Source organism: Fulmarus glacialis, unplaced genomic scaffold, assembly GCF_000690835.1.
Source record: "Fulmarus glacialis isolate BGI_N327 unplaced genomic scaffold, ASM69083v1 scaffold8611, whole genome shotgun sequence".
Taxonomy (NCBI): domain Eukaryota; kingdom Metazoa; phylum Chordata; class Aves; order Procellariiformes; family Procellariidae; genus Fulmarus; species Fulmarus glacialis.
The window spans coordinates 23,099-50,143 of record NW_009194660.1 but is presented as its reverse complement, the minus strand read 5'-3'; the positions used below and the strand labels follow the sequence as shown (position 1 = coordinate 50,143).

The 27,045-nt window shown below is 40.5% G+C and overlaps 1 protein-coding gene across 1 annotated transcript in view; it reads left to right on the top strand.

Annotated features, from left to right (window-relative positions):
* Positions 1–20,348, top strand: part of ANKRD55 (ankyrin repeat domain 55) — a 47,330-nt gene extending 26,982 nt beyond the window's left edge. The window contains exons 7-11 of the mRNA XM_009587838.1: positions 3,074–3,258; positions 4,979–5,146; positions 6,559–7,223; positions 12,746–12,847; positions 20,080–20,348. Coding sequence (XP_009586133.1) covers positions 3,074–3,258; positions 4,979–5,146; positions 6,559–7,223; positions 12,746–12,847; positions 20,080–20,348 — 1,389 coding nt within the window. The remainder of the gene's footprint in view (positions 1–3,073; positions 3,259–4,978; positions 5,147–6,558; positions 7,224–12,745; positions 12,848–20,079) is intronic.
* The last annotated feature ends 6,697 nt before the right edge of the window (positions 20,349–27,045 follow it).

Here is a 27,045-nt window from a genome sequence, read left to right as displayed (position 1 = left end):
TTCAGGACAGTTCAAATAATCATTGGAGGTGGACATCTCACAGACAGTCCAACCAGGGATTTATCTTAAGAATGTTTTTATTTGTTCCATAATGAGGTGACAAAATACAGAAAACGTATATAACCAGCTAGAACCAAATTAGAGGGACACCAAGCATTTCATGGGTCAGGATGAAATTCAAAATTATTTTGATAAATTGTAGGAATGAACTGAAGTTAATAAAATAGCACTATATACGGAACTGCGAAAAATTAAAGCTATTTGCACAAAATGGAGAATGGTAGACTAGTAGACTAGTGGAATACAAAGTGAGTAGGAGTTTAAATTATGGTGTTGATACAAAGCAAACAAACATAATTCTGGGACATATTAACAGAAGTGTGATACATGTGGGCTACAGGAAGTAGCAATGTCATTTTCAATGTCAGGAGAGAAGCCTCAGCTGGATAATTATGTCATTTGGGGTGCCATGGCTGAAGAAAGCTGCAGACAAACTGGAAAGAGGCCAAAAGCAAGCACCAAGTATGATAAGTGGGTTGAAAAACTTGACCCATGAAGAGAGGTTGAAATGATTTGTTTAGTCTAGAAAATGGAAGATTGGTGGGAGACAGAACAGGCTGTAAATGTATAAAATGCCAGTAAGCACAGTTGGAAATTTCTTATGCAAATATTAAGAATTGTGCAAGAACATTGAGGGACTGAAACTGTAGGTGCAGGATGTGAAATTTGGACTTAGGAAGACAGTATAAAACTAGAGCAATAGTAGTGCCACTAGAACACGAATACGGAAATAGTAAGATACTGCATGTTAATAATTTTTTGTATCAAAACTGACTTGGGGAAAGATGGTAACAGATAGGTATTTATTGTGGTAGTACTGGAAGTATATAATAGACTTCTAGATTCAGTTAGCCCTGAATGTCCCTAGAAATTTCTCTGATGCTAGTGACCAAAAACAGGTAACTGAGAATTATGCTAGTATGGAGGACATTGACATTTGGCATAAGGACTGGAGAATAAAAACAACAATTATGCATAGGACCTTGCTATTCCTGAACATGAAGATCAACACTCTTTTTTCATTAGATATTCAGACAACTATAAATTAGTAACAATTTTAACATGGTTAATGAGGACGTTATAAAATGCCTGGTCATAGAAAATAAGCTTGGATGGCATGATCATGAGTAGACTCTAAATTAAACAGGTGAGTAAACAAACCACACAGAAAACAAAATTCCTGATTTCAGAGGGACGCATTTTGGTAAATTAAGGGAATTCTTAGCTGGACTGAGAAGCTCTGGGACCAGCAGGTTCCAGGGACCTGGAACGTATCCTGTCAATAGTGCAAAATGTAGCAGGAATCTGTATCCCAAGAGTTGAGAACAAAAGTGTGTAGAAGAGGCTTGAGATATAATGAATGACTATCCATCTTTAAAAGATATATTTAGAATAATTAGACATCTTACAAAATAGGCAAAAGTACAGAGAAGCAAAAGAAGTTGTATTTCAAAATCAAGAAGTGAAGATGTTGAATAGAGGCTGGAAGGAAATTACTTTCAGGGATAAAGCTTGAAATCAATCTTGCTTAATATTTTCATGATAACTTGGCACAAAATACAGGGGCTTTCTGATGAAATCTGCCTATAATAAAAAACTGGAAGACATCAACAGAAAAGAATGGGGATATCATACAGGGAATCGCCTTCAAGTCTAGAGCAATATAAATGGGACAAAATTGAATAGGATAAAATGTTTAAGTCATGCACTTGGATGCTAATAACAGAAGGTCCTCCCAGAAACTAGAAACTCTATGTTTGGAAACGACTATGGAAGAGAAGTACTGAGGTGTAAAGGGTTATTCCAAAATGACTAGGAGCTTCTAATGGGACATAGCTGTGAATGAGGCAAATGCAGTTCTGTGACATACCAAAAGAGGTATTTCTAACACAAATAGGGAAGAGCTAGTATCATTGTATAAAGACTTGGCAAAAATGGCTGTGTATGACTAGGTACAATTTGAATCACCCCTCTCCAAGGATACACAACTAAAACACAAAAAGAGAAGGGTTACTAGGTTGATGAGAGAAATAGAAAACCTATTTCACAAGGAAAACTTAAAAGACCTCGACTAATTAGAGCGGCAAGAGAACAGCTCAGAAGGGATATGATGATTGTCTATAAATACATACAAAGACCAAATACCAGTTAGAGGAAAGAACAATTTAATCTAAATAATAATGGCACTGAAACAAAGGGACATAAATCAGCCATGAGTATGAATAGAAATTAGAGATACTAATCATTAAAGCAAACAAGTTCTTGAACTGCCTTCCTTTGGAAGTAATGAGGACAAAAACCCTAATTGCTTTTAGTGGACACAGTAAGTTTATGAAAGGGGTGATGTAACATAGCTGTAAGTGATTGCAGGGATTGAATTTGATGATCTAGAAAGACCTTTCCAGCCTTTTGTTTCTATGTTGTTATTAAAAAATCATGAATTCTTTTTCTCTATTTCCACCAAGTTAGGAAATAAAATGTTCAGTTTTGTTTGCAGGTTAGAGAACAATGTCAACTTTCTATTAAAATACTGAAGCACTGGAGCAAACTAGCTAAGAAAGTTTTCAAGAACCATTTGAGCAAATATTTGACATGGCTTTTCTAGGTGTACTTGGACAGGCTTACAGAACTGGGTTGGTCTTTTGAGGTCCTTTTCAACCCTAAATTTCTGTGAGAATATATAGACTCATATCTTTCTGGACTCTGGCTTAGCAAAACAGCAAAAACCCCAAGCTATTTCTGAGAAAGCTATTGAGTAATTTACACTCTGTAACTTTTGGAGATATTTGCAGTGGTATATTATTTATTATTTTTCCAGTGTTCAAAGTGTTCTAGGAAATTCATGAAGCAAACCCGATTCCCAGCAGGATATTGGAATCTTTTGGCTTTCATACCTGGGGAGTCTGGTATACAGAAACAAAACACCATTATTGCATTTAGCCTTCTCTAGCAGAGAAAATGCAGTTTGGTGTGAGCTTGGTAAAATGCTTTACTTCTCTGAACTTCCTTTCAGAGTGGCAACAGGATTCTGTGTTCCATCATTCTGGACCACTACCAGGGACCATCAATAATAAACTACGATGATGAGAATGGCAAAACATGTATGCACATTGCTGCTGCTGCAGGCTACAGTGATATTGTCAGTGAGCTGGCTAAAGTCCCGGAGTGCAACCTGCAGGCCCTTGATGTGGATGACAGGTAACCATGGAAACTCTGAAACTGAAATTGCTGCTTCCTTTCTATTAACTTGAAACTAGCTCTGTTTATCCTATAATTGTGTTTCCTGTTTCACAGGCCATGGCCTAGTTAATGAACTGCACTTACAGAGAACTGTGCTTGCTCAGAAACACTGCAAAGCAGTCCAGCTCACATGTATCACATCTAGTATAATAACTGACTAGTAGGAATGTTATTTAACTTTGTGTTTCTGGTAGGAAATGATAAGATTATGTGTGAAAGGACTTTGTCACCACTTGACTTAACTTCTTTTAATCAAAAGTGAACATTCTTTTCAAAACAATAGAACAGGATCCTACAACTTGAAGTTGGGATCCTGCTGCTATTTCTATTTAAGAAATGGCAGTGTTCCCTTGTTGCATTTAAGATGCTAATGCAATATTCCTATAGGACAAGGGGACCTTCACCTGCCATTCTGACAAGGCATTTGATTCCTTCCAGGATGAAATCCTTGTATCATAAGTGCAGAAGAGTCATCATCTTTCCTCTTTTTCACCCCACACCTACCTCCCTTGGAACTTTGCTCGTAAATTTATTTAATGCAAACAGAACCAACTGACTGTTCACATTGATTATCCTGCTCAGTGGAGCAAAAGCCAAGGTTTTCTTGGCTTAGGCCTTCAGGTACTTAAAATAATAGCATTCTTCATGGAAAAGTGCAATAAAATGGAACAGAAATAACACCAACAGGGTTCTGGAGAAGTTTCTAAACATCAGTAAAATGCAGTTGAGAAGGCTGTGTTTCTATGGAAAGAAAGGCGAAGGGAGGAGTTTAACTACACTTAAGACAGTAAGACACGACCTCCTATTACACATTCTCAGCTATTTCCATAGAAGGTATTATACTTGAAGAGGGGAAAAGATAAGCTGTTCACTATAAACACACAGTAGATTTCCATTCTATTGTGTTTCTGACTGCACCCATCTGAAGTCACTGGGGTTGCAAAGAAACAGGCAGAAAAAAGTCAATTTTATTTTTTATTCTTGCAGTTTTCTTATGGTGTTTTCTGTGCTTCCAGATTTTTCACAATAGCAAAATATTACAATTTGGAAACTGGACAAAAGTTTCCAAAGACAAGACGCAAATCTTCTGCCAAGCATAAAATCAGTTTGATTCTCCCACACAGATTCAAGACAATTATATCTGCTCCAGTCTGTGCCCATCAAAGAACACAGAAACTGGCAAGGGGCAATGACAGTCTGGTGGATGTGTCCAGTCCTTCTCATTCATCTGGGGGAGGCTTCTTCTCCTATTACCTTCATGGAGAGACCTGAGCCAACCGCTGCTAATTGTGTTTGGTGTAAAGCAGAGAAGAGCTTGTCCTTGTGCAGCGGACACTACAAAGATTTTTTTCAAATTCTGCTCTGAAAACTTCAGGCACTCCTCCCACTCTGCAACTCCAGCAGTGGAAGAGATGCTATTATATAGCATGTTTAGGCATTCTGCAGCCCCATAGCTACTTTCTTTACAGCTAAATAGATGCACATAGATAGATGCCAGTCTATGGCCTTATTACCACCGCTGGAAGCTACATCAGTGTGGGATAAGCTGCTGGGGAATTCCTTAAAATGAATGTTGTGAACCTGGATGAGTAGCATAGCAGCACACCTCATTATGTCATTAATAGTTTCGATAGTAAATTTATTCATATATTTTAATGATACTCCCCCTTTTCTGTAGGACGCCTTTGCACTGGGCTGCAGCAGCAGGGAAAGCTGACTGTGTGCAGACACTGCTAGAGCTGGGGATAGACAGCAGCCCTCGAGACATCAATGAAAACACTCCTCTGACATATGCAATGTACTGTGGGCACACAGCATGCATCAAGCTGCTGTCTCAGGAGAGCAGGTAAAGCAAAAGTTCACACCTTGCTCACATCTTGCTACTCACTAGAAAACAAATTTATTGCTTTTTGTATGCTACTAAAGGGTTTGAGCCCTGGGTGATGTCTCTTCGATTCATATGCAATACTCAGTTCAAGTTTTCCACCAAAATAGCAACATTAGAATTAGTCATCTACTGAAGACTCATCACTGTGGTTACAGCGCTAGTCTGTCGATCAGCAGAGGGTTCTGAACCAAGAAGATGTGAGTATAGCTCTTGCTCAGTCACCTTTGTGCAGAAAATTTATCTTACAGAGTAATTTCAGCCCTCAGATACATGCCTTCCACTTTTTTGAAATCTCTATGCACTAGCTGTGTGTTTATGTAATCAGACAGAAGGATAGACTGAACACAAAAACAGCTTTGCTAGATAGGTAATAAAATAAATTTTAAGTTTTCATCCTCAGGGTAAGGGTTTGGGAGTGTTTTCCTAGCCTTCTTTAATTCTCTACCTTGATTGTCTCTTCTTATTCTGAGCTTTTTTCTGTTAAAAAGTATAATTCTTTTACCATTGCTTATGATCTTCCTCTCTCTTTGTATTTCTCATGTTTCAGCAGCTGTCATTAATTAATTTCTGTTCTTCAATTTGGGTAATGACCATGGACTTACAAAGACATTTATCATCACATTTCTTTGTGCTTTCCCCTCCTTTCTAGTCAGCAGTTAGTATTATTTCCTGTGTTACAAACTGTGAGACATGGGTAACATTACCTCTCCCCCTCATCCTCCTCCTCCTGTACTCTGCCTGTCAGAGTAGGTCTGAAATGTTGATTAGTGAAAATCTCATCTAAAAACCACTACAGCAACACCACTGTAGGTAATTATCTTGATAGATCTTCCGAAATGTGCCAGGCCTCTTTAGCACAGGAAAGGCAAGGCAAGGGGAAGGGGAAGGGGAAGGAGGAAAGGGAAAGGGAAAAGATAAGGGAAAGGGAAAGGGAAAGGGGGGGAAGGAACAGTGAACTAATACCTTTGTTACAGTATTAGCAATGACCGTGCTGTTGGAAATACCATTTTCCAAATATGACATAATACAAAGACCACTTGGTTTTAAAGATCCCAGGATGTTCTTCTTGTTATTATTGGATTTTGCCTCACTATTAAGAATAATGATTCTGCAGCTGGTAGATGCTGAAGCCAGAAAAGTTTGTTTGGTTTTTTTTCCTGATAGCTGCAGTGAGCCTACATTACGATGAGTGTAAGGCAATGAACCCCATAAGAAAGAGTGAAGTAACACGGTATCATTTTCAGTCGTTGCCTCCTTGAACCACCCCTGCAAATGTATCTGAAAAGTATATACCCCATTTCATGGGCTAACATAGGCAGTATTTTTTTCATTATTTGGCAATGACATCACATTTTGATTTGTACTTCCAGTAGATCCGAGCCAGTTCATCAGTTTCCCTCCCATAACAACAGACTCCTAAAGAAAGAAGGACGATTCAGTATGCTGAACAACATATTCTCTTGCAAAAAGAAGAAAGATGATCAGAAAACCAGTCAGAAGGAGAGAAGCAGAGACCAATACCCTAGAGAAGAGACCTCGGAAGTAGATGACATCATCACCACTTTTGATTGCATTATGGACACAAACTGCAAAGACATTCCGGATGAGTGTGTGACTACTGCTGACTTTAAAAGAAGGAGCACAGACACAAAGTACCTCATACCAGAAAAGAAGCAACCAGAGTGTCAGGGACTTCTTCCCATCAGAACCCAGAGCCTCCCCCCAATCACTGTGGGCAACTCCTTCCTAACTGCTTCCCAGAGCACAATGTCAAGCTTCTCCTGCAGCACCAGCACCCACCATTTTGCACACAAGTCTCAAAAGAGTAAGAGTGAACACAACTTGCTGGACCACAGAAGCAGCTGTCAGGCTTTGTTGGATGATCCCTGGAACACAGTTTCTAACCAACTACTCTCCTACAAAGTCTATACTAGGACTTCTTCAGACAAACTGATAAATGGCTTAAACTCTGATAGATCTCACCATGTGCTTTTGTGCCCTCCCCGCCTTCCCTCACTTCCCAGTTCTCCATCAGGTAATTTCTTTCTTCCCTATCTCCCAAATCCTATAATCTCTACTGATGTGGCAATCTGAGTCAGAAAAAATAGGTAAGTCTGATCCATGAAATTTCTATTTCTTTTACATCTTTTTCAGTTTCTTCTCCCTGTAGGTAGTAGCAATCACAGATAGCATATGGACAGGAGATTAGCTGACAGCTGAAGCAAGGTGCTTAGGTATGGGAAATAAGAGATTTAAGTAGGTCTGATGAGCAAGCAAACACACAAGTAGTTAGGAAGCATGTAACATCCCTGAGCAAGGTAAGCGCCTCCAGATTATATATATGCTTTGTGAATTGCACGTTAACACCCACTGCCATGCCTGCTGTCTTGTGTCCATGTTTAGTCCTGGAACTAGATGTGCAAGGGAACACTACTGCACTCAAATCTCTAACTGTGCTGAGAGCTGCTTCTGGATCCAATCAGGTAAGTCCACATGTGCCATGCTGGACGGCTCTGCGCCATGCTACTTCCCCCTTACAGACATCTTCTGACTCCAGGCTGTAGTGTCACCCCTTCCCACTCCTCCCACCCTGAGTGTCAGCTCTTTGGTCTAATGTGCTCTTCTTACGGTTTCTCCAAAGCTGAATTCAGGTTGCTAAATTTACAGAGATGGAGTAAATGCTTTTATGTTGTGGTTTGGAAACTATAATACAACAGTAATGAAGCAGAGCATCAGAATTCTGAAGTAAACTCGAAACCAGGGTTTGGCAGGGTTTGGGATCTAGTACTTTGTTTGACTCACATCCATGTTTAAATGAATCTGGCTGGCTGGCCTGCATGCTGGAGTTTACTTCAACATATCAGCGTCTACAACTTCATCTCCTTTGGGATTAGTCCCATGCCAAAATTAAACACATCTAGCATGCCTTCCAACCACTGTAATATCCAACTGAAAATGAAGTAAGCAAAAGCAATCCCCAAACTTACCAGTACACCATTACATGGAGTAAACATTACACAATAAGCTAATCCACCCTCACCCCAACAGACATGAGCCGTTATCCTCCAGTAGAAAGAGGAGTGAACAGAAACCCTGTCTGAGAAGAACACTCAGTTAGGTCAAGTCACTATCTGAGCTTGAATGATAGCGCAAACTGTACTGATTCCTAAGTGAAGGGATCTATAAAATAGCAAATCTTTGTTCACATCTCTAATAATGAGAATAGAGATGGCAGTTTCAGAATGACAGGTCATTCTACGTTGTGCAAGTAAAGGCTGGAAATAATTTTTCAGGGTAAGGAGGAGCTATTCCTGAACATCAGGCCATGTTCCTGAAAGCTTGATAGATGTGGTCTATAGGTGTCACTACTTTTTTACTGTGCACTCTTCAGCTATTCACTCAACCATACAAACCCCAAACTCCACACGGCTGTATTGCTCCAGCATGACTCTTTCTACACTGAACTCTGCAAGGTTCAGCTCACATGTGGAAGACAAGAAAACCTGCAGGGCTTCTTTACAACCTAAATATAATAGGGTACAGTGAAGCTGAGATATTTGAGATCATTCATGTTGACAGTAGGAGAAAGAATGAATTCAAACCGGATAAACCAAACCTGAGGACAATTATGGGGAAACATTTCTTGGTGGAATTAGCTAGACTATGAATACATTTGACGTGGAAGTAACTACCATGTTATTTAAAATGTGATTATAGATTTTTCTTAGGACTGTAAAATACTGTATGGTTAAATCCTTGTTTGCTCTGGTTAGAAGGACAGGTGGTTTTCTATGAACATCCTATGACAGAAAGCTGCAACCAGCTGAATCAGGATGGACCCTGTGCATCCACTCAGTGCTCCATGATCTGCACAGGGACTCAGTGTAGGACCAGCAGTCTACATGCATGAATGAGGGCAAGATCATATCAATTATGGGAAATCTTCTAATTATTACAATGATGGGAGCTGTCTTTGCATGTCCAAAGGAAGAGAAAGTCATCTTATCTCTGACAGTTTATTATCTCCCTCAGAGAAAAAAAAGCCTGAATCTGCTTTAAGCCCAGTTCTCTGTGTACCAGCTCCCTTTAACAAAACTTTCCAACAATAAAAACATTTCTGCAGCTGGCAAAAAGCATGTGAATTAACAGGTTATAAGGAGGGAGAGAGTGTCTGCCAGGAATATATTGCACAACCCAGATACTGTCTAACATTTCTTCATGATAAAAAGATCTGCTTATCCCTCTTCACGCCTATGTGTGTGGTTTAAATCTGTCTGCCCCTGTAATTAAAGCCACCTGACTTGCTGTGAATTAGAACTGTATTTACTGTATGAACTCCAGGGTTTCCAGGTCTCCAGTGCACTGTGCGTGCAGGACTTACAGGGATCAGAAGCAAAGTAAGCCTGGCTCCAGCCCAGCCGGCAGTGCTGTGTGGGCAGCTCTCTCTGAGGAAAGATATTTCCTTGGGGTTTTTTTCTGCAGGAGGCCTACTGGAGGGAAAAAAAACATCTGGTCTTTGAAGGACACTGAAGTGTTAATACTCCATTTCTCAAGTCATTACTGTGGGGGCTAAATATAATTTCCTAATCACTGAATATCCATGGCAGGATTATGGGTATCAATAACCTAGGCAAACTCAATTTGAAAATTATTTTCTCAGTTGACACACAGTGTTGATTGCGTTGCATGGCCATGCCTTTTATTCAAGTCAGAGCTAATTTTTGTGCTTACTGCTACTAAGGCAGCTGGCACATAGATGGGGATTTTTGGAGGGTTTTTGTGCTCCTGGAAATGAAAGATGAGTCAATTTACTAGCTGAGCCTTAGCAGTTACACAAAGGGGAGAGGTTGCTGTGGATAGCAATGAGACTTACCTTACTATCATGCCACTGGTTTCTCTCAGAATAACTACTTTGTCTTGCCCTCCACTGAGGAGAGCAAAGATAGACTATACCAAAAACTACTGTCATATTGCAAGAGTGCTTGCCAGCCACCGTGCTGAGCTGGCATCCACAATCTGAAGCATTGTGTATTTATGAGCTTTGCAATCATCTCTTTTTGCAAAATGTGCTGCTGTCTACTTTCCACAGGGAAAGTGGTGTAAGTAGAGAAATTCCAAGTGATACGGGTGAAAGGAAGCCTGTTTCAAACATAAGGCAGCTTTTAGCACCCTCTAGCCAGCTGGAGCCTCCTTCTATCACTCACTCATCTTTTAGATTACTAACCTTCCAGGTCTAAGGCGATACTTTATTACAGATTTTATTACAGCAGCCCAGTACCTTCTATTTGCTTGAACAGGTAATGTAAAAAATAGGCTATTATTAAGCTTATGTTGGCATAAGCAGTATGGTATAGTCCAACAGGAAGCACTTCTTGGCCAGGAAAGAGTAGAGCAAAGCTGAAGAGTGTGGCTGTTTCTTTCTCAAACTGAAGGACTGATTTACAGTGGGATATTCATCATGATATTTACAACTTTTCCACAAAACACACCACAATGTGGTTCACCTACCTAAATGCAAAGCAAAATCAAAGAACAACCTGTAAAAAATATCAGTAAACAAAATGAAATGCAGAACAATCCTGCATTTTATAAATACATATATTTTAAAAATTTATAAATGACATTGCCCCCTTCCCATTTCATTAAAAAATAAATGTCATCATAAATATGCTCTGATGACAAAGATGATGTCTTAAAGAAAGAAAAACTTTTTTCTCTGATGTTATGTGGAGCATAGAAAGGGAGAGCAGAAGAATACTTCCACTTGATGCCAGAACTTTTAGACAACAAGGATTCTTTTCCAAGCACTCATATCAGCCTTGCAAACATGATTATGCTTTGTACTGTTGTTTTGCTGACAGATATCCCCATTTATGAAATAAACATATCTCTTGACAGTAAAACAACCTCCCATCATCAAAGCATAATGGTACATACATAATAAGCCATTAGTTCTTAGCATAAGCATCACTGAAACCAATATAACTCAAATTGCACTAATGGGAGCAACAGGCTTGATTCTTGGCTGTTTCGGAATTGATATATTTATTTCTTTGTGCACAGTGGATGCGATATCTATAGAAGAAATTTACCAACTTTTACACCCACTTTTTGAACACCCTGGAGAAGTGTTAAAGACTAAATAAAGAGTAAAATATGGGAAAAGGAAACCAAAGTCTGTTTATATTAGACACAGCTCATCCATAAGAGATTCTTCATGCTTTAGCCCAATACGCATCAGCTTTACCCACGGGATCCCATAGATTGATCCAATGTCTATCAACTTCCGTGGTCTTTGGACCACAATCTTGCTCCACGCTGAGCTGAAGGCTGCGCTATAACATGGGGGTTTGTCTGATAAACACCACTTCAGCTCCTTTCACACAGAATCCCTTTAGTCTGCCACAAAGCTACAGCAGTCTTGACAAATACTACAGTGCATGTCTAGGAAACTGTTCTACAACTATTTTCCTATAGCTTTATCTTGCACAGCCCAGCAATACATAGGTATTTTCAAGTACCAACTACAAAGCCACAAAGGCAATTTATATCATTCCATTTCTTCCTATTGCTTAAGATGTTCTACTGCATCCAGCCTCTGTCTCCCCTCGTCTCTGCGTGCCGACAGAGCATATGCTTGCTCTGCAATAAGCTATGTTGCAATGCCATGCTGGATGAGCAGCTGTTTGGCAAGACAACTCAAAGCTCCTTACAAGGCTCGTCTCAGATCTGGGGATAACAAAAAAGAAAAAATTGAGGGATTCAAACATCACAGAATAAGATCAACTCAGAAAAAGGATCTGGGGAAAATGTTGATTTGGTGCTTGAGTTTCTACTTTTTTAATAGTATTTGATGTGTCATTTATGTAGTGAAATGCATTACATCATCTAACATATTGTCTTTTTTAATAGTATTAGACCAAAGTTAGCTTTAATCTTAGCTGGTGAAATGCCATATTTAGCCAATTAACGTTTCATTTTCCAGTATCTATTCTTCTTGGGTAAAAATGAAATTGCCATAAACATAGTTTAATAAGAATCAGTATCAGTTTATATCAGTTCTGCTATGTTTTCATCTGCAGCAAAACCCTCTCAAACCTGGTGATAGACTTCTACCAGTCTCATTCTCCAACCAGCAGTTGAACTCCATTTGTGTTCTAATACTTAGAAAGGCTGAGACCCTATTAGAAAAGTTTGCAAACTAAAGCTTCAATTCTGAAATCAAATCCATCTAGTTGAATATTTCTACAAATTTATTGTCCAAATATTCTTACACTGACCTAGCTACTGGACTGTGCCTGTTTTAAGACCAATTACAATGTTATATGAGAGGAAGTGATAAGGGTACGTGTGAAGGTTATATTAAATCAGTCGCTCTTTTTAATGAATGTAAAGAGAACAAAGCAACAGCTTTTTCAGTTGGTGGTTTCTTGTTATTACATATTTCTGAGAATTACTAAGTAAGTTTTCTTTTTTTCTAGAAGCCAGAGATGTACAGTGCACCATATTATTTACAATTACTTTCATATGGTAACAGATTATCTTTTTCTTTCACAGGTAAAAATTTTCAAGAGATGTCCATAGACCAACCCAAAATAAAAAATCTTACTCCTGTACGGAACAGCCTAGCTCCCACACCCAACCACTGTGCTCACAAAAGTAAGTACAGGCAAGTCTCAGTTACATTATCATACCGTGTGCCTCCATCACTGGCATCTGAGGGCTTGAGAGAGGTTTCATGTTCCTTTTTCACAGCATCATAGAATGGCTGAGGTTGGAAGGCACCTTTGGAGATTGTCTAGTCCAACCCGCTGCCCATAGAAAGGTCACCTACAGCAGGTTGCTCAGGATCACATCCAGTTAGGTTTTAAATACCTGTAAGAATGGGGACTACACAACTTCCCCGGGGCAACCTGTTCCAGTGTTTGACCACCCTCAGAGCAAAAAAGTTTCTTCTTACTTATTTGTGCCCATTGACTCTTTTCCCTTCACAGGACACCACTGAGAAGAGTCTGGCTCCCTCTTCATTACTCCCCCCAATCAGGCATTTATACATATTGACAAGATCCCCTGAGCTGCCTTCTCTTCTCAAGGCTGAACAGTCCCAGCTCTTTCAGCCTCCCCTTTGAGGCTGGACACTCCAATCCCTTAATCATCTCCATCGCCCTTTGTTGGACTTGCTCCAGTATATCTGTGTCTCTCTTGTACTGGGGGCCCCAGAACTGGACACAGCACTCCAGATGTGTCTCACCAGTGCTGAGTAGAGGGAAAGGATCACCTCCCACAATCTGCTGGCCACACTTTTCCTAATGCAGCCCCGGATGCTGTTGGCTGTCTTTGCTGCAAGGGCACATTGCTGGCACATGCTTAGCTTGCTGTCTATCAAGGCCCCCAGAGCCCTTTCTGACAAGCTCCTTTTCAGCTGTTTGATCCTCAGCATGTATCAGCGCAGGGAGTTATTCCTCCTCCGGTGCAGGACTTTACATTTCCCTTTGTAAGAGTCCTGTCCGTCCATTTCTCCAGCCTGTCAAGGTCTCTCTGAATGGCAGCACACCCATCGGCTATATCAGCCACTCGTCCCAGTTTCATATCATTTGCAAACTTGCAGAAGGTGCACTCTGCCCCATTTTCCAAGTCACTAATGAAGACATTAAATAGTATTAGCCTAAGTATCAACTCCTGGGGTATTCCACTAATGACCGGCTCACCTCCAGCTGGACTTTGTGCTGCTGATCATAACCCTTTTCTCCAATGAATTTCATAGAGTTGTCCTAGTAGAAGCGATAAATGTCAATACAGAGGAGACTTTGGTTATACATTTGTTTTCCAGAGCAGAGGTGACTGGAATTCTCACAGACATAGGATTTTTCACTCTCGGCTTCACTCTTGATTGCATATGCCTGTATGACTTTGATAGCTTTTCATAGGGGGCATAACATAATGTAACATGGTGACTTACAGGATGTAAGGAGATGGATGACAACACCCTAATGACTGCATGGCAGGCAAAAGTTGCATATGTGAGATGAAAGCCAGACATTCCATAAGGAATGAATCTTCTGCAGACAGCACGAAAAATATCATGACACTGATTTTTGTGTCCTTTTGCTAGCAAAAATTAGAGGGAAGAGGATTAGAACAAGATCATCATGTTTCCAAAAACTTTGTTATTTTCTGAATGTTACATAGGTGAAAAGCACCTGTGTCTTAAGCACAGCGGATAGACTAGCTTTTACATGAGGATGGGAATCATTCATTTCTCTCATTCTAACAGCAACTGGTTTGGGTAGCTTCTATAACACAGGAGCTAAAATAAAGGCATTGAGAAAGCAGCAGCCTTTTCTTCCTCTGCACTTTCAGCCAGCTCCTCGTTCCCAGTCAGGCAGTAAGAAGCAAGGTCCTGAAGAACAGGGAAAGCCTTACCCTGCTCCCACAGCCCCAGCAGGGTGTCAAGACTTAGTGAGTGTCCCAGGCTGGATCCAGCCAGCGACTGGGGTGTTCTTCACATACAAACACTAGCCCTATTCCCACAGGTATCCTGCCCTCACATTCTTGTGCTCCACTAAGCGCAAATTCCCCAATGTATTTTGGATGAGGATTTGCAGTTTACTATTTGTCATCCTGCAGATCAGCCAGGCCCTAAAGCATTTCAGAGCTAAATTTAAGATTCATTGCCTCTTATGATCTAAGTTTCAGAAGGAATTTTGCAGCTATAACAATATTACTAAAAACGAAACAGCACAGGCAGCTTTATAGGGAACATCAGATTGGGTAGGGGAAATACAGAATCCTGCACTGCTGCTGCACAGTAAATAAGAGAGGAAGAAGAACAGCAGAGATATGTGGAATACTGAGGTGGTATTCTCTGTCTGCTCAGAGGAAAGAAAATAATCTAACTGCTTTCAAAACCCCAGCTCCAAGTCTTATATTTTTAGGCTTTCTACTAATGTTCTCTGTGTCTTCTAGTTAAAACATAGTTGTAAGCGAAATCCTAAAAAAAAATATTTCATAACCAGTGGTGTTCTTGCAGTAATTCATACAACCAGCCAGGATTTTAGTTCTACTCTCATGCCAAAAACTGTGTTTTATAAATAAGATACAATTATCACAGTTAATAATCATGATTTAATTAACTAACACAGCACATTTATCCAGGTGCCATTACTGCTTGAACATCAGTTCAAGCCAATAATAGAAAAGCAAAGTTATTTGCAGAATAGATTACATTTTTTCTTTGTTAACACAAATGACACATTTGATCCTGGAGCTTTCCAAGTAACTGTTTCAGAGCCAGGATTTCACTCATCCTCCATCCAGCCCTAAAAATATAACTGTTCTGGACACAGCCTTTATCCAGGCAAATGGCTTCAGCAACTAAGTTTGAATATAAACATTTGTGTTTCTCTAATATTTTCATTACACAAGATGTGTGTTAAAAATATGCAACAAAGCCAGTGGAAAAAAAAAGCACACAGGGAGGTAGAACAATAAAATAAGCATAAATTAGAAAGAGAACTGAAACTACTCAGAGATGAACAGAAAGAAGAAACATCTCCCAAAAAAGGAAGGGCAATGAAAAAAAGGAAGAGATGCTTTAATCTCTAAGCAAAAAAATTTAAAAATACAAGTTAGAAAAAGGATAATAGGAATGAAACAGTAGCCTAGGAAAAGAGTACTTGAGTGACTTTAAACGATAGTTTATAAACTTCCACCCCCAGATGTTCCCAGGGCCAAAGAGGTCCCTCCCATGACGCTTCTTGAGTAGCGTCAGCACAGCCTGGCATCTCTGTTATTCTGCATGCTGCTGCTCCACCCCCAGCACACCCTTTCTATCTCATCACACAACTCTCCCAAGGACCCCGGGAAAACAGGCTTACAACTATCACACACTGCTCACACAATGCCAGAATAATTTTCCAAACAAATATGGGACTTCTAGAGAACTCTCTGCTGCTGTCACTTCTTCATGTGGCTTAGAAAGTCTGAAGCCATAGTGAGGTTATTACTTGTTGAACAAAAAAAAAGAAAAAGAAGACCTATTTCTGCAGGTCATTTAACAATATTTTCTGGGGATCAGTGGTCGGTTTTGCTATTATTCATCATGATTTGAAGTTTCTTCTTTCCCAAGTTAACAGCGAAGGATTCCACAAAGCACCCTCCTCTCTGCAGAGGTCCACCATGGTCCACTGCTTGCAAAAGGAAGAGAGTCTAAGAGCCATCCCTTCTGCTGGAGTACATATTTCTTTGGCAATGCCTCCCTGACAGCCTTATTCTTGCCTCTGCAGTTTGTAATAGCAGCCACTCGAGATTCACTACTGGGTGGAAAAGGCTCCCTGAATTAGTAGCTCTTACTGTATCACTAGATCTTCAGTAGCTGACTCTGCCCTCTGAACATGAATTATTACTGGTGCTTTTGCTGTATATAGCTTCTGGATATACGGCAACCAGCCTTAAGGGTTCTGTCTCTCATCTCTCACAGACCCCAGTGCTGGATCCAGGCTCATGTGTTTCAATGCATATACTAATACCAGTCATTATATGTATTATTTCAAAGCCATCCATGTACCAGTCCTGAAATCCTTATCGAATATCCTAAACTGAGTACAGTATGTAGGACTAGGTGGAAAGCATTGATGTTTGGATGCTGGTTTTCACTTCTTTGTATGAGCATGGGTTTGTGATGGCTACCCAGTCAGGGGGGCGAAGTTAAACTACACTGCTTTTGCCCTACATAAACCCACCATTAAGGGCTTATCTAGTACGTAAAGTGTTCTGGAGATATTTTACACAGGTGTAAACTTTGAATTCATGAACATACGCCTAAGTTCCAAAGAGGGAAACAAGTGAGCCTCTCAGTACACATTTGGCTTACACACTCAAAGCATTCTATCATATGCCAGAAAACAAACGGGCTCATTTATTATATTTAGCCTTGCCTGATTCACAGAAATGCAATATGAACTAAAGCAAAGTATTAATGTTGTTTTTTTTTTCATGGAAAGGAGAATGAAGTGATTTCCTGAACTTCTGAACATGAATGAATGTTGAATATCACCCGTTAATTACACTACATAGCCAAAGGCCAGGCAGCTCTAGTAAACGCTGCCTGGTCAGGCCATCACAACTTGAATTGTACTGAAATTAGCATGAAAAGAAAAAAAAATCTACCAATTTTTTAAATCCTCTCCATAAAGATTCTGCTTTGCCCCAAATAGATAACTGGTGAGTCTTAGAAAATTACTGCTCCTGATAAATGAATAATGAATCACAAAATGAGTATATCGCATATGGTACAGGGGAATATGGCAAGAACTTCAGCCTCTTTTGCACAATGTATATAGCAAAAAAAATATAGATGCAAAGCTCTTTCAGTGCCCACTGCAGACATTAGAGAGGTAACATTTGTTTTCAACAGGGCAAATTTCTGACTTACTAATTAACTACATAAATCTACAGACACAGAAGGGCTTGCATGACAAGACTGGTGTGCTTCTGCTTTACCAAGGCACGGAAGCTGCAGGGTTTCTGCTTGAACTTCTTCAATATATTTCTGACTCGGGCACAGTCTCTGTCCCCAGTTACCTGCAGGACTGTTACTCCTCTAGCCAGTTATTCCCCATCTTACATTTGGACTTTTGATGATTTGGGATTTGTTTGTTTGTTTGTTTTCCCTAAGTGTGGTGGTTTGCATTTGCCTTTGCTGAGTTTTGTTATCTGAATTTCTTACTGTTTCTCCAATTTATCGAGGTCATTTTCCATTGTAAACCTGTTCTCCAGGAAATTACACCTTGAGTGCCTTTTTTTCATCGTGTATGTGCATGTTATAGTAATGGATCTACCTTTTTAATGAAAATTTGTGACAAAGTTAATAATCCTTCCTTATTAAAACTATGTAATTTCCCACTTCTCCTGCATCCACTCTGCCAGTGTCCCCGTTATTCTTTTTGATGTTGCTTGATGAGCAGGCAGACTTCACAGGTTCAGAGGTTCACTTCTGAGAAACACCAACTGTGGGCAGAATATTAGGTATTTAAGATTTTTTAGGTTAAGTTAACTGACTTGAAATTCCTTAAGTCCTCTTTTCTTGTCTTTTTGTTCTACAGCCCTCAAGAAACCCCATCCACTATTCTACCTATGAGTTCCTCAATTGTGCTGAATATTTAGTTTGGTTTGGGGATTTTTTTAAGACCAAAATTGACTTCTAAGGTCCAGCTTATCACAGGTGCATTGACTGCAGTAGTTACTCAGTTCATACCAGTTGATTATGTGGTCTGCTATTTCTAATAAAAATCAGTTCATTTTTCAGTTTATCCTCTATTAAAACAGTCCAAATCTAGATTAACTTCAGATGTTTCTCTGGAATTACACAAGATTTTCATGGGGTTAAGAGAGAATAGTCTTCTTCATTCCTCATTTCTGTAGAATTTCCCTGAACCTCCACCAGGAAAATTGCTTCAGAAATTATGAAAAGGGAATAATCAAAGAGGCTGCCAGGAAAAATGCAAACATGAACACTCAGGTTTTCATTATAATGACAGGCTGAGATGGTCACCTTTTAAGCAGAGTGCTTTATAGCAGGATTCTTCCTGCATGTAAAGAACCAGGACACAAGCATGATACCAATCTGAGGACAAGTGGTTGGCTCAGAGAATGTTTTTAATACCTGACCACTAGGAATCGTTTGTGATTAGTTTCAAAGGATGAAGCCAGCGAAACAGACAGAGAATCCAAATAACCTTCTGGAGGCTGCCATGACTAGTAAGATGAAACTCAGACGACATCTCAGAGGAAAACGTTGATAGCCTCTCATATATTCATCACAACAGATGCAGATGGAAGGAAATCATAGATGGCATGAGAATGCAATCAAGGAAACAATATGAAAAATTGCAAGGAAGATTCTGTAGCCAAAACAGAGATGGTGTTAACTCCAGTAAGGAGCTCTTCATATGATTAAACTGAAAACCCCGAATAGTTTGTATACAAAGAGCTTGTGAATAAAATGGAGAATTAAATGAAAAGAAGCTAATGCAATTCACAATAAATTCCAAAGCAAGGTCTACAATTAAGGTTTTGAATTCTCCTTTTAAAAAATTAGGAAATTAGTTAGTGAGTTGCCTGAATGAAGGAGCTTGAGGATTTCAATATAGAGAAAATATAGAACTCTATTAACTTTAAAGCACAAACAATGTTACACTACTGAGTGTGAGGTGGAGATTAAGGATGATCTAAATACAGTTTCTTACAAGACTGCTGACACACACAAGACATACAACAGCTGAGGCTCTTGTGTTTTGGTGTGGGTCTTAGTGTGCTACGGAGTAATGGCGTACTTTTGTGGCCTGTGAGTTGCAGAGCACCTGTGGACCTACCTTTGTGATTGACGGTGCCTAGAGCAACCCAGACACAGTGTCCCACGTTCTTCCATTTCATCTACCTAAGATTTTGATCAGAATTTACCCTGGGTAATAGAGTATCCTCCCACAAAAGTTTTTTTAAAAATAATACATTCCCATGGAACATTTCTGTTTCGGTCAGCCTGTGGTTTTTGATGAAAAAATGTCTTGTGGAAATCTCTCCAAACAGACCAAGTCTCCTTCAGACAAACTATAGATCCTCCGCTTATCAAAGGTAAATCTTGAACTTATCAAGTCTTATTGATCACCAAACACAAAGTAAATCCCGTAACACTGGAGTTGTTTTCTTCAGCTGAAGATTAGCCCTGCCAGCGATTTTTTCCTCATATTTTGATCACATTTTTCAAATGCAGGTTTGAGTACACACAAGACAAGACAAACAAACAACAGTTCAAAGAAAGTAGCAAACTCATTTGTAAAAATGTCATGCTTTTCACTTTCTGTGTACTCTTTCTCTCTTTTTTTTTCCTCTAGTTCAGCTACCATCTCAGGGTGCTAAGAAGTTTAAGTCCCTGCCTTTAAATTCCCTAAGGACTGGTGCAGTTATTCTCCCACCAGCCCCAACCTCCAGATCCCAGAAAAGGGGACATTCTCAGAGTCATTTGCTCTATTCTCTCTTGCCTGGTCTATCAGGAGAGCCTCTGAAACCAAGCCATGTCTTACCTGCTATCCCAAGCCAGAAGAAATCTAACCCTGCAGAAGAGCTTGAGAAATTTCTCACCAAACCAGACACTGAAAATTAACTCATTATACTGGCCTCAATCAGTGGAAATATATCTAAGAGCTTGTTACAAGATAACTGTACAGTAAAATCTCATTAATTTGCACTAATGATGCTCTTGTGAACTGGAGTGTAAATGAACAAAAAACAAGAAAGGATAGCACATCACAAATGCTGCACTGTGTATTTATATAGGCATTTTCATTATAGTTTTCATTTATGATGAAATTACTAAATCAATATTGAATGTGCTGTAAATCTATTTTGTGAATGGAATACTCATAACATGCAATCTTGTTGCAGCAATGTGCTGTTAAGCCTTTCATAGAAAACAGGAACAAAGAGTAAGATTTTCTGCATGATTTAAAAGTCGGAATTAGGGAAACATAAATTGACAGGGATTCTCTATAGTTTGTAAATGCAAAGGTGCTGATTCTGAGGCTGTATGCCATCAAAAATATATTTTTAAGATTAAAATGATAAGCTCAAAATAAAAGGCAGTTTTAGCAAACGACAGTTTTTGGCTCTTCATTTTTCACATACTTTCTACGTTTTAAGTTTGTGGGGTTTGTGAATTCAACAAGCAAAAAAAGTACAATGAAACACTAGTCCCTGTGGGACAGACAGGGCTATAGCACACACTGTTCAAAACTGTTTATTGCACAGAGAGATTTATGTCTCTTTCATATAATTCTTCATATTCCTCAGTGAGAAAAATATAATTGTGTACTGTTATTTTCATAAAACAAGGATTGCACGGTCCTGAGTTATTAGGCATTATTTCATCACTTTGATCACTGACCTGAAGGTGGAAATCTAACTAGACTGCTGTTCAGTCAAGAGCCTTGGCAAGAGCTATAAGACTTTGACTAACCATTTCACAAGACTGTCCTTTCGTAGAGGCCAACAAAGACGCCAATCTCTGCTTGCTTCAGGATTCTTACCTAAATCTTGCTGCTGTTACTCTGGAGGCTTCCGCACTTCTGATTATGGAGGGCCTGTGGGCATTACTGTGTGAGGGGGGAGGGAGGGGAAGTCCCCTTTTGTCACCCCTTCTCTATCACCATTGCTAGTAAACCTGTCCTACATTAGCTCTACATCAGCAGCTCATTCAACCAGGACATGGCATTTCTGTTTATCTCTAGATAAATGTTTTATTAGCTGTACAAACAGTTCTTTTGGTGTGTCACAGTAACAGACAAACCTGACATGAAAGAGAGGATAATCATGTCCCAGTAGCTGCAGTTTCCAATTTCCTTGAGGTAATGACTGCAAACAGAAGGATGGCTGGTGGCTGTCACAGACAGTCCCAGAAAGAAAAAAGCAGAGCACAACCGCTGCTCTGATGCAACACAGGGAAGAGGGAGCTTTTGCACACAAATAAAAGAATATTTTATTTTTAAACATCTAATCCAAATGTCAGGTGTCATGGTTTAACCCCAGCCAGCAACTAAGCACCACAAAGCTGCACCACTCACTCCTTCCCGGTGGAATGGGGGAGAAAATCGGAAGGGTAAAAGTGAGAAAACTCATGGGTTGAGATGAAGATCGTTTAATAGGTAAAGCAAAAGCCATGTGCACAAGCAAAGCAAAACAACGAATTCATTCACTACTTCCCATCGGCAGGCAAGTGTTCAGCCATCTCCAGGAGAGCAGGGCTCCATCACATGCAATGGTTACTTGGGAAGACAAAACGCCATCACTCCGAACGCCATCACATCCCCCTTCCTTCTTCTTCCCCCAGCTTTACATGCTGAGCATGAGGTCGTATAGTATGGAATATCCCTTTGGTCAGTTGGGGTCAGCTGTCCCAGCTGTGTCCCCTCCCAGCTTTTTGTGCACCCCAAACCTACTCGCTGGTGGGGTGGTGTGAAGAGCAGAAAAGGCCTTGACTCTGTGTAAGCACTGCTGAGCAGTAACTGAAACATCCCTGTATTATCAACACTGTTTCCAGCACAAATCCAAAACATAGCCCCATACTAGCTACTGTGAAGAAAATTAACTCTATCCTAGCCCAAACCAGCACATTCTCCACCCCTTATTCCACACCATTTACGTCATGCTCAGGTCCCACACTATCCAATACATTCTCATTACCCACCCCGCCACACACCTTCCCATCCTTTGATATAATACACAGATGTCATTCCCCTAGTCTATGGACCTCCCCTGTAAAATGTGTGTAAAAAGTCCAGGATGTCCACAAATGTCCACAAAATGTCCAGTGAGTTCATTTAGTCCATGACTTTGGGCTCCATCTCTTATGGTGGTCACTCAGGACAGGAGAGGCGGGGTGCTGCATGGCGTTATTGGGCACCAAAGCCAGCTCAGGGCAGGTCACGGCTGCACTTGCGCTGCTTCTTGTAAGGCTTCTCCTCCATTGGTTCAGGCGGCTCCTGCTATAGTAACTCCCATAACATGCAACTCAAATCCTGGGTTATAACAATTTAAAGTTATATCCATTACAATCTCCACCCCTGGTCGCTTTGGACCAGACCATAGGTTTAACATTGCAATGAACTTGTCCCCTTGCCCCTGCTCCTGCTTGGACTCATCCACAGACTGCAGTATCTTAGGGATGTACCTGCTCTGTCATGGGCTTATCCATGGCCACACGCTTTGAGGTGCTCCAGCATGACCTCATGCACAGCTACTGATGCTTCAAGGTGTACCTGCTGCAGCATGGACGTATCCTTGGGCCACAATCCCTTCAGAGGTATACCTGCTGCAGCACAGACATAACCACGGCCACAGACGCTTCAAGATATACCTGCTCTGGCATGGACTTATCCACGGCCACAGGCGCTTCGGGGTGTCCTGCTCCCACGTGGACTCACCCCACACTCACCCTGCTCCACAAGGTCACTGTTTGAGCTGCTCTGCTCTCCAGAGCCCCTAAGCTTCTCTGCCCTGGAACTCTACCAGTTGCAACCCCCAAATCCTCTATTCTGACTCCAGCCCTTTTGTACTTCTCCCTGTGGCCTCATGCAAAAGACAAGTGGTTCATAAGTCAGTTCTTAGAAACATTCAAGCTTCAGTGCAGACCTTAAGCCATTATCAAATGGTACAGAGCAGACGGTTTTGGTGCAGGCTGCATAGAGGAGAAGGAAAACCTAATTCATACAGCTCTGGCTGGCAGTGAATAACCTCTATGTTAATGCTAAGTGTCAGTGTAGACATTACGAGAATGAGGTTTGTCTTCGCGGAGTGAGAGCCACCAAAGAAACCACTCTGGCAGAGATGAATTATCTTTAGTTTAAGACACTGCTTGGGAATGGGTGCAGTGTGTGGAAGGAAGAGAAGACCAAATGGCATAGCAAGGAAATCCCAGTGAGGTCAAATGTTTGTAACTCCATCGCCACTCTAGCCCTTTTGAGTGGGTAAGAAAACTGAGCTTTTTGCTATCAACTGGGATGCCTCAAAAGAGGCAGGTCACGTGCTGCAACTCCATTTTTGCCTGAGTAGAAGGGGATCCTCGTTGCTATTATTGGCTTTGAGAGAGGGGGTGAATCTCTCATCTCTTGTGTTACCCTGCCTGTCCAGGGACCAGGAGAGTCCTGGGCTGCCTAATGGCAATCGTATAAAAGCTGTGGTGGTGCCCATTTGTTTGCCAGCTGCGGTTCCATGCTGCAGACAAAGATACAGGAGCAGCCTGTGTTGGCTTCCCATAGAGGCTTGAACAAATTTCAAATGTTTCCAGTATTACAGCAAGAGAGAAAGGGAGAGACATTCCCCCACACCTTAGGCTAGACACTTCCATTCCCAGAAAGGAAGTAATCAGCTTCTGGTTTTCCTATTCAGCAGTGCTTTGTTAATGCAGCATGGGCAGACAAAGCTGAATAATGAACAATTTTTGATCAAAGTTAACACTGTCTTTCAAATGAAATTCCTTCAAAAATGCAGAATTTCAGGTGCAGTCACCTGAAGCTAGAAACACATTACCACTGCCTCCTCTCTATATAATCAGTTTACAGGACAGGAGACATCTGCTAGCTGACTTTTTCCTATCATTTCCCCCTTTTTCCCTCATCTTTTTCTAGGAAGAAACATTTTTTTCCCTGGGTCTCCAACCCAGGAAACAGACTTTTTCAGGAAAGGAATGCAAATCTAATTGCCTGTTCAAGGGTAAGCACAGAATACAGTACTTACCTGAACAGAGACAGTCGTAAATGCATGGTAATCTGAACCAAAATCCAGGTCACTTTTCTAATGTGTTTCTTCTGTAGACTGTCACTAAAGAACTAGTTCATAATTTACCAATTACAGATCTTTTAAAAATTAATGCTCAGAGAAAGCACTAAAAATTATTCTCAGAAATGTTCCCACAAGGAATTATTCTTATCTTTTGGGTTTGATAGCCAAACTCTACAGTAAATAAGCAAGTCGAATTAAGTTGAAGTCTTTCCCCTTCAGAGGAGAGCAGACTGTTGACTGCAGCATACTGCATGAAAGATAACAAATGAACCAATACCTACTTAAACTACACTGACCTCTTACTCAGACCTTTCCTGGAAGATAATGGCAGGAGAGACAATAAAAGGCTAACACAGTTGATTAGCAATTGCCAAGAAATGTCTGGTCAGTAGGTCATGACAGAGATTTTTTTTCCTCTGTCTAGTGATTAAATATCTCTGGTACATTCTTCTGTGGCACTAGTTGAGTGTTAACTCATAGAGTGTTGCAGTACTCAGGTGTCTGGGGAGTTTGGCTTGGCATAGAGAGCTAAAAAAATATATATACATACAGGATACCTTTTCTGACCAAAACACAATATGCTTCCTCACTGGAACATGCTCTACATTCCATATATCATTCTTATGAACAGAATTTGAAAATGCTTTTAGAAATGGTGCAGCCTTTATTCCAGTGGACCATTTACTCATACATTGATACTGAATGGAGTGGTCCACTCTTCCAGTAAGCTGTGCAGGAGGTTAGTATTAGACCATTATTTAAAACAGAGAAAAATGTTCATATGTAAAACAAAGAATCGTCCAGTATTACGGGGATCTTTGAAAAGCTATTCTATTGATGAGCAGAATATCTGATGAGCAGGCTAATTTTCTTGTATAAATACCTAAAGAGGAAGCTATATCCTCTAAAATTCAGTCCTAATAAAGTATTTTAAACACCCCTACCCTCCCAAAGGTGGAGATCTCTGCCCCTTCACACTGAATACACTGCATTCTTCTACCATTACCAAAGAGGAGTCTGCACAATCCATGTATTTTTCCACTGCAAAATATCAGAAGCATTGTAGTTACCACTTTGGGACATAAAAGCATAGCAACTTTTCAAACAATTCTAACAGGGCTAAAAGAGCTCATCTGATCATACTGTCATCATAAGTCATCAGACCCGTTACCCTGCATCTGCATTATAATAATCATTTAGAAGAAGACAGAAGTGTTGAAAGTACACATTATTTGCCTTTATATTTTAAAAGTGGAATTTTTCTCTCACTATTTTCATAGGGTTTTCCTATGTTCCTTAGTTTCAAAGAAAGCAAAGATTTTCCTGTGCTGTCCGTATTGGAAAAGCTCAACGTTACGATAGAGGCAGTTTAGACCAGAGGTTGTCAGGTGTCCAGCATGAAAGCCACCTATAACCAAGGGCAGTTAGTAGTACTTGATGTGAAGCAGTTGACACAGAGCCAAGAAATAAAATCCAGGCCCATTGGGATCCTAAAATCCAAGCGTTCCCCCCCTGCCAGCCAACACTGTCAAGGGCCTGCCTTCGGCAGCTGCCACTGAGCCTAGTAAGGTCTGCAGACACCTACATGGTACACCTTCCTGCAGTAACTTTCCATTCCCCATCTCACTGTTTGTGGTGCTCTAGGGTTCTTCGCATCATGGTGTGACCTTCTGCTGCTCTGCAAATACCAGGAAGAACCTGCAGAGCCAAAGGGGTGTTCATACCTGTCCAAGAGTACTTGACTCTATGCACATGTGCCTTCCTGCACCTTTGTGCATGTTTCTGTGCTCAGTGTGTGGGATCCCGTCCTCAGGAAGAAAAATGTGGTGGAGTTCCTTGTATCACACAGGAGCAGACTGAAGCTGTCTGAACACATCAGTGCACTAACAAAAGGCTAGGTCCAAGCCCTCCGAAGGTGTCGCTGTAGCCATGATCACCACTACAAAAGACTCCACAGTCATAGTCTTCCCTATCAAGATTACATCGGGAAGATTAGTTTGGTAAGAGGACAAGTGAGGGTAAGCGGCAGGAGAGGTAGATCCCCTACTTGAACACACAGTGGTACAAACTTCAGCTATAATTTCAGCTTGTCAACTCAGTTCAAAGTAGCTTTGCACATATACTGAAAACTATGGAGACCTTCCCACAGTGTCTGAATAGTTGGCTGCACTTAAATGATTGAAAAGAAATGGGACTGTATCTTTCATACACAGAAGTTGAGGGTAAGTATCATCTGAAGAAGGAAAAAATATAAGGTCTAACCAGAAAGGCTACACAGTTGTAAAGACTGCATTTTCAGTTTCTAAAATTTGCCAATCCTGTCCTGTTTCTGAAGTTACTATTTGTGGTAGACTCTTGGATATGAGGCCGAGATTTATTACCAAGAACAGCTAAACCAAACTGTTAAGTGATGACTTAACCCAGAGGGAGGCTCTGCCTCCTGTTCTGTCCAACTCCTAGTACCAGACAGATGTACTTTTTTCTGATCTGGAGGTCTGGACCTTCTTAAAGGTTCATTCACCCTC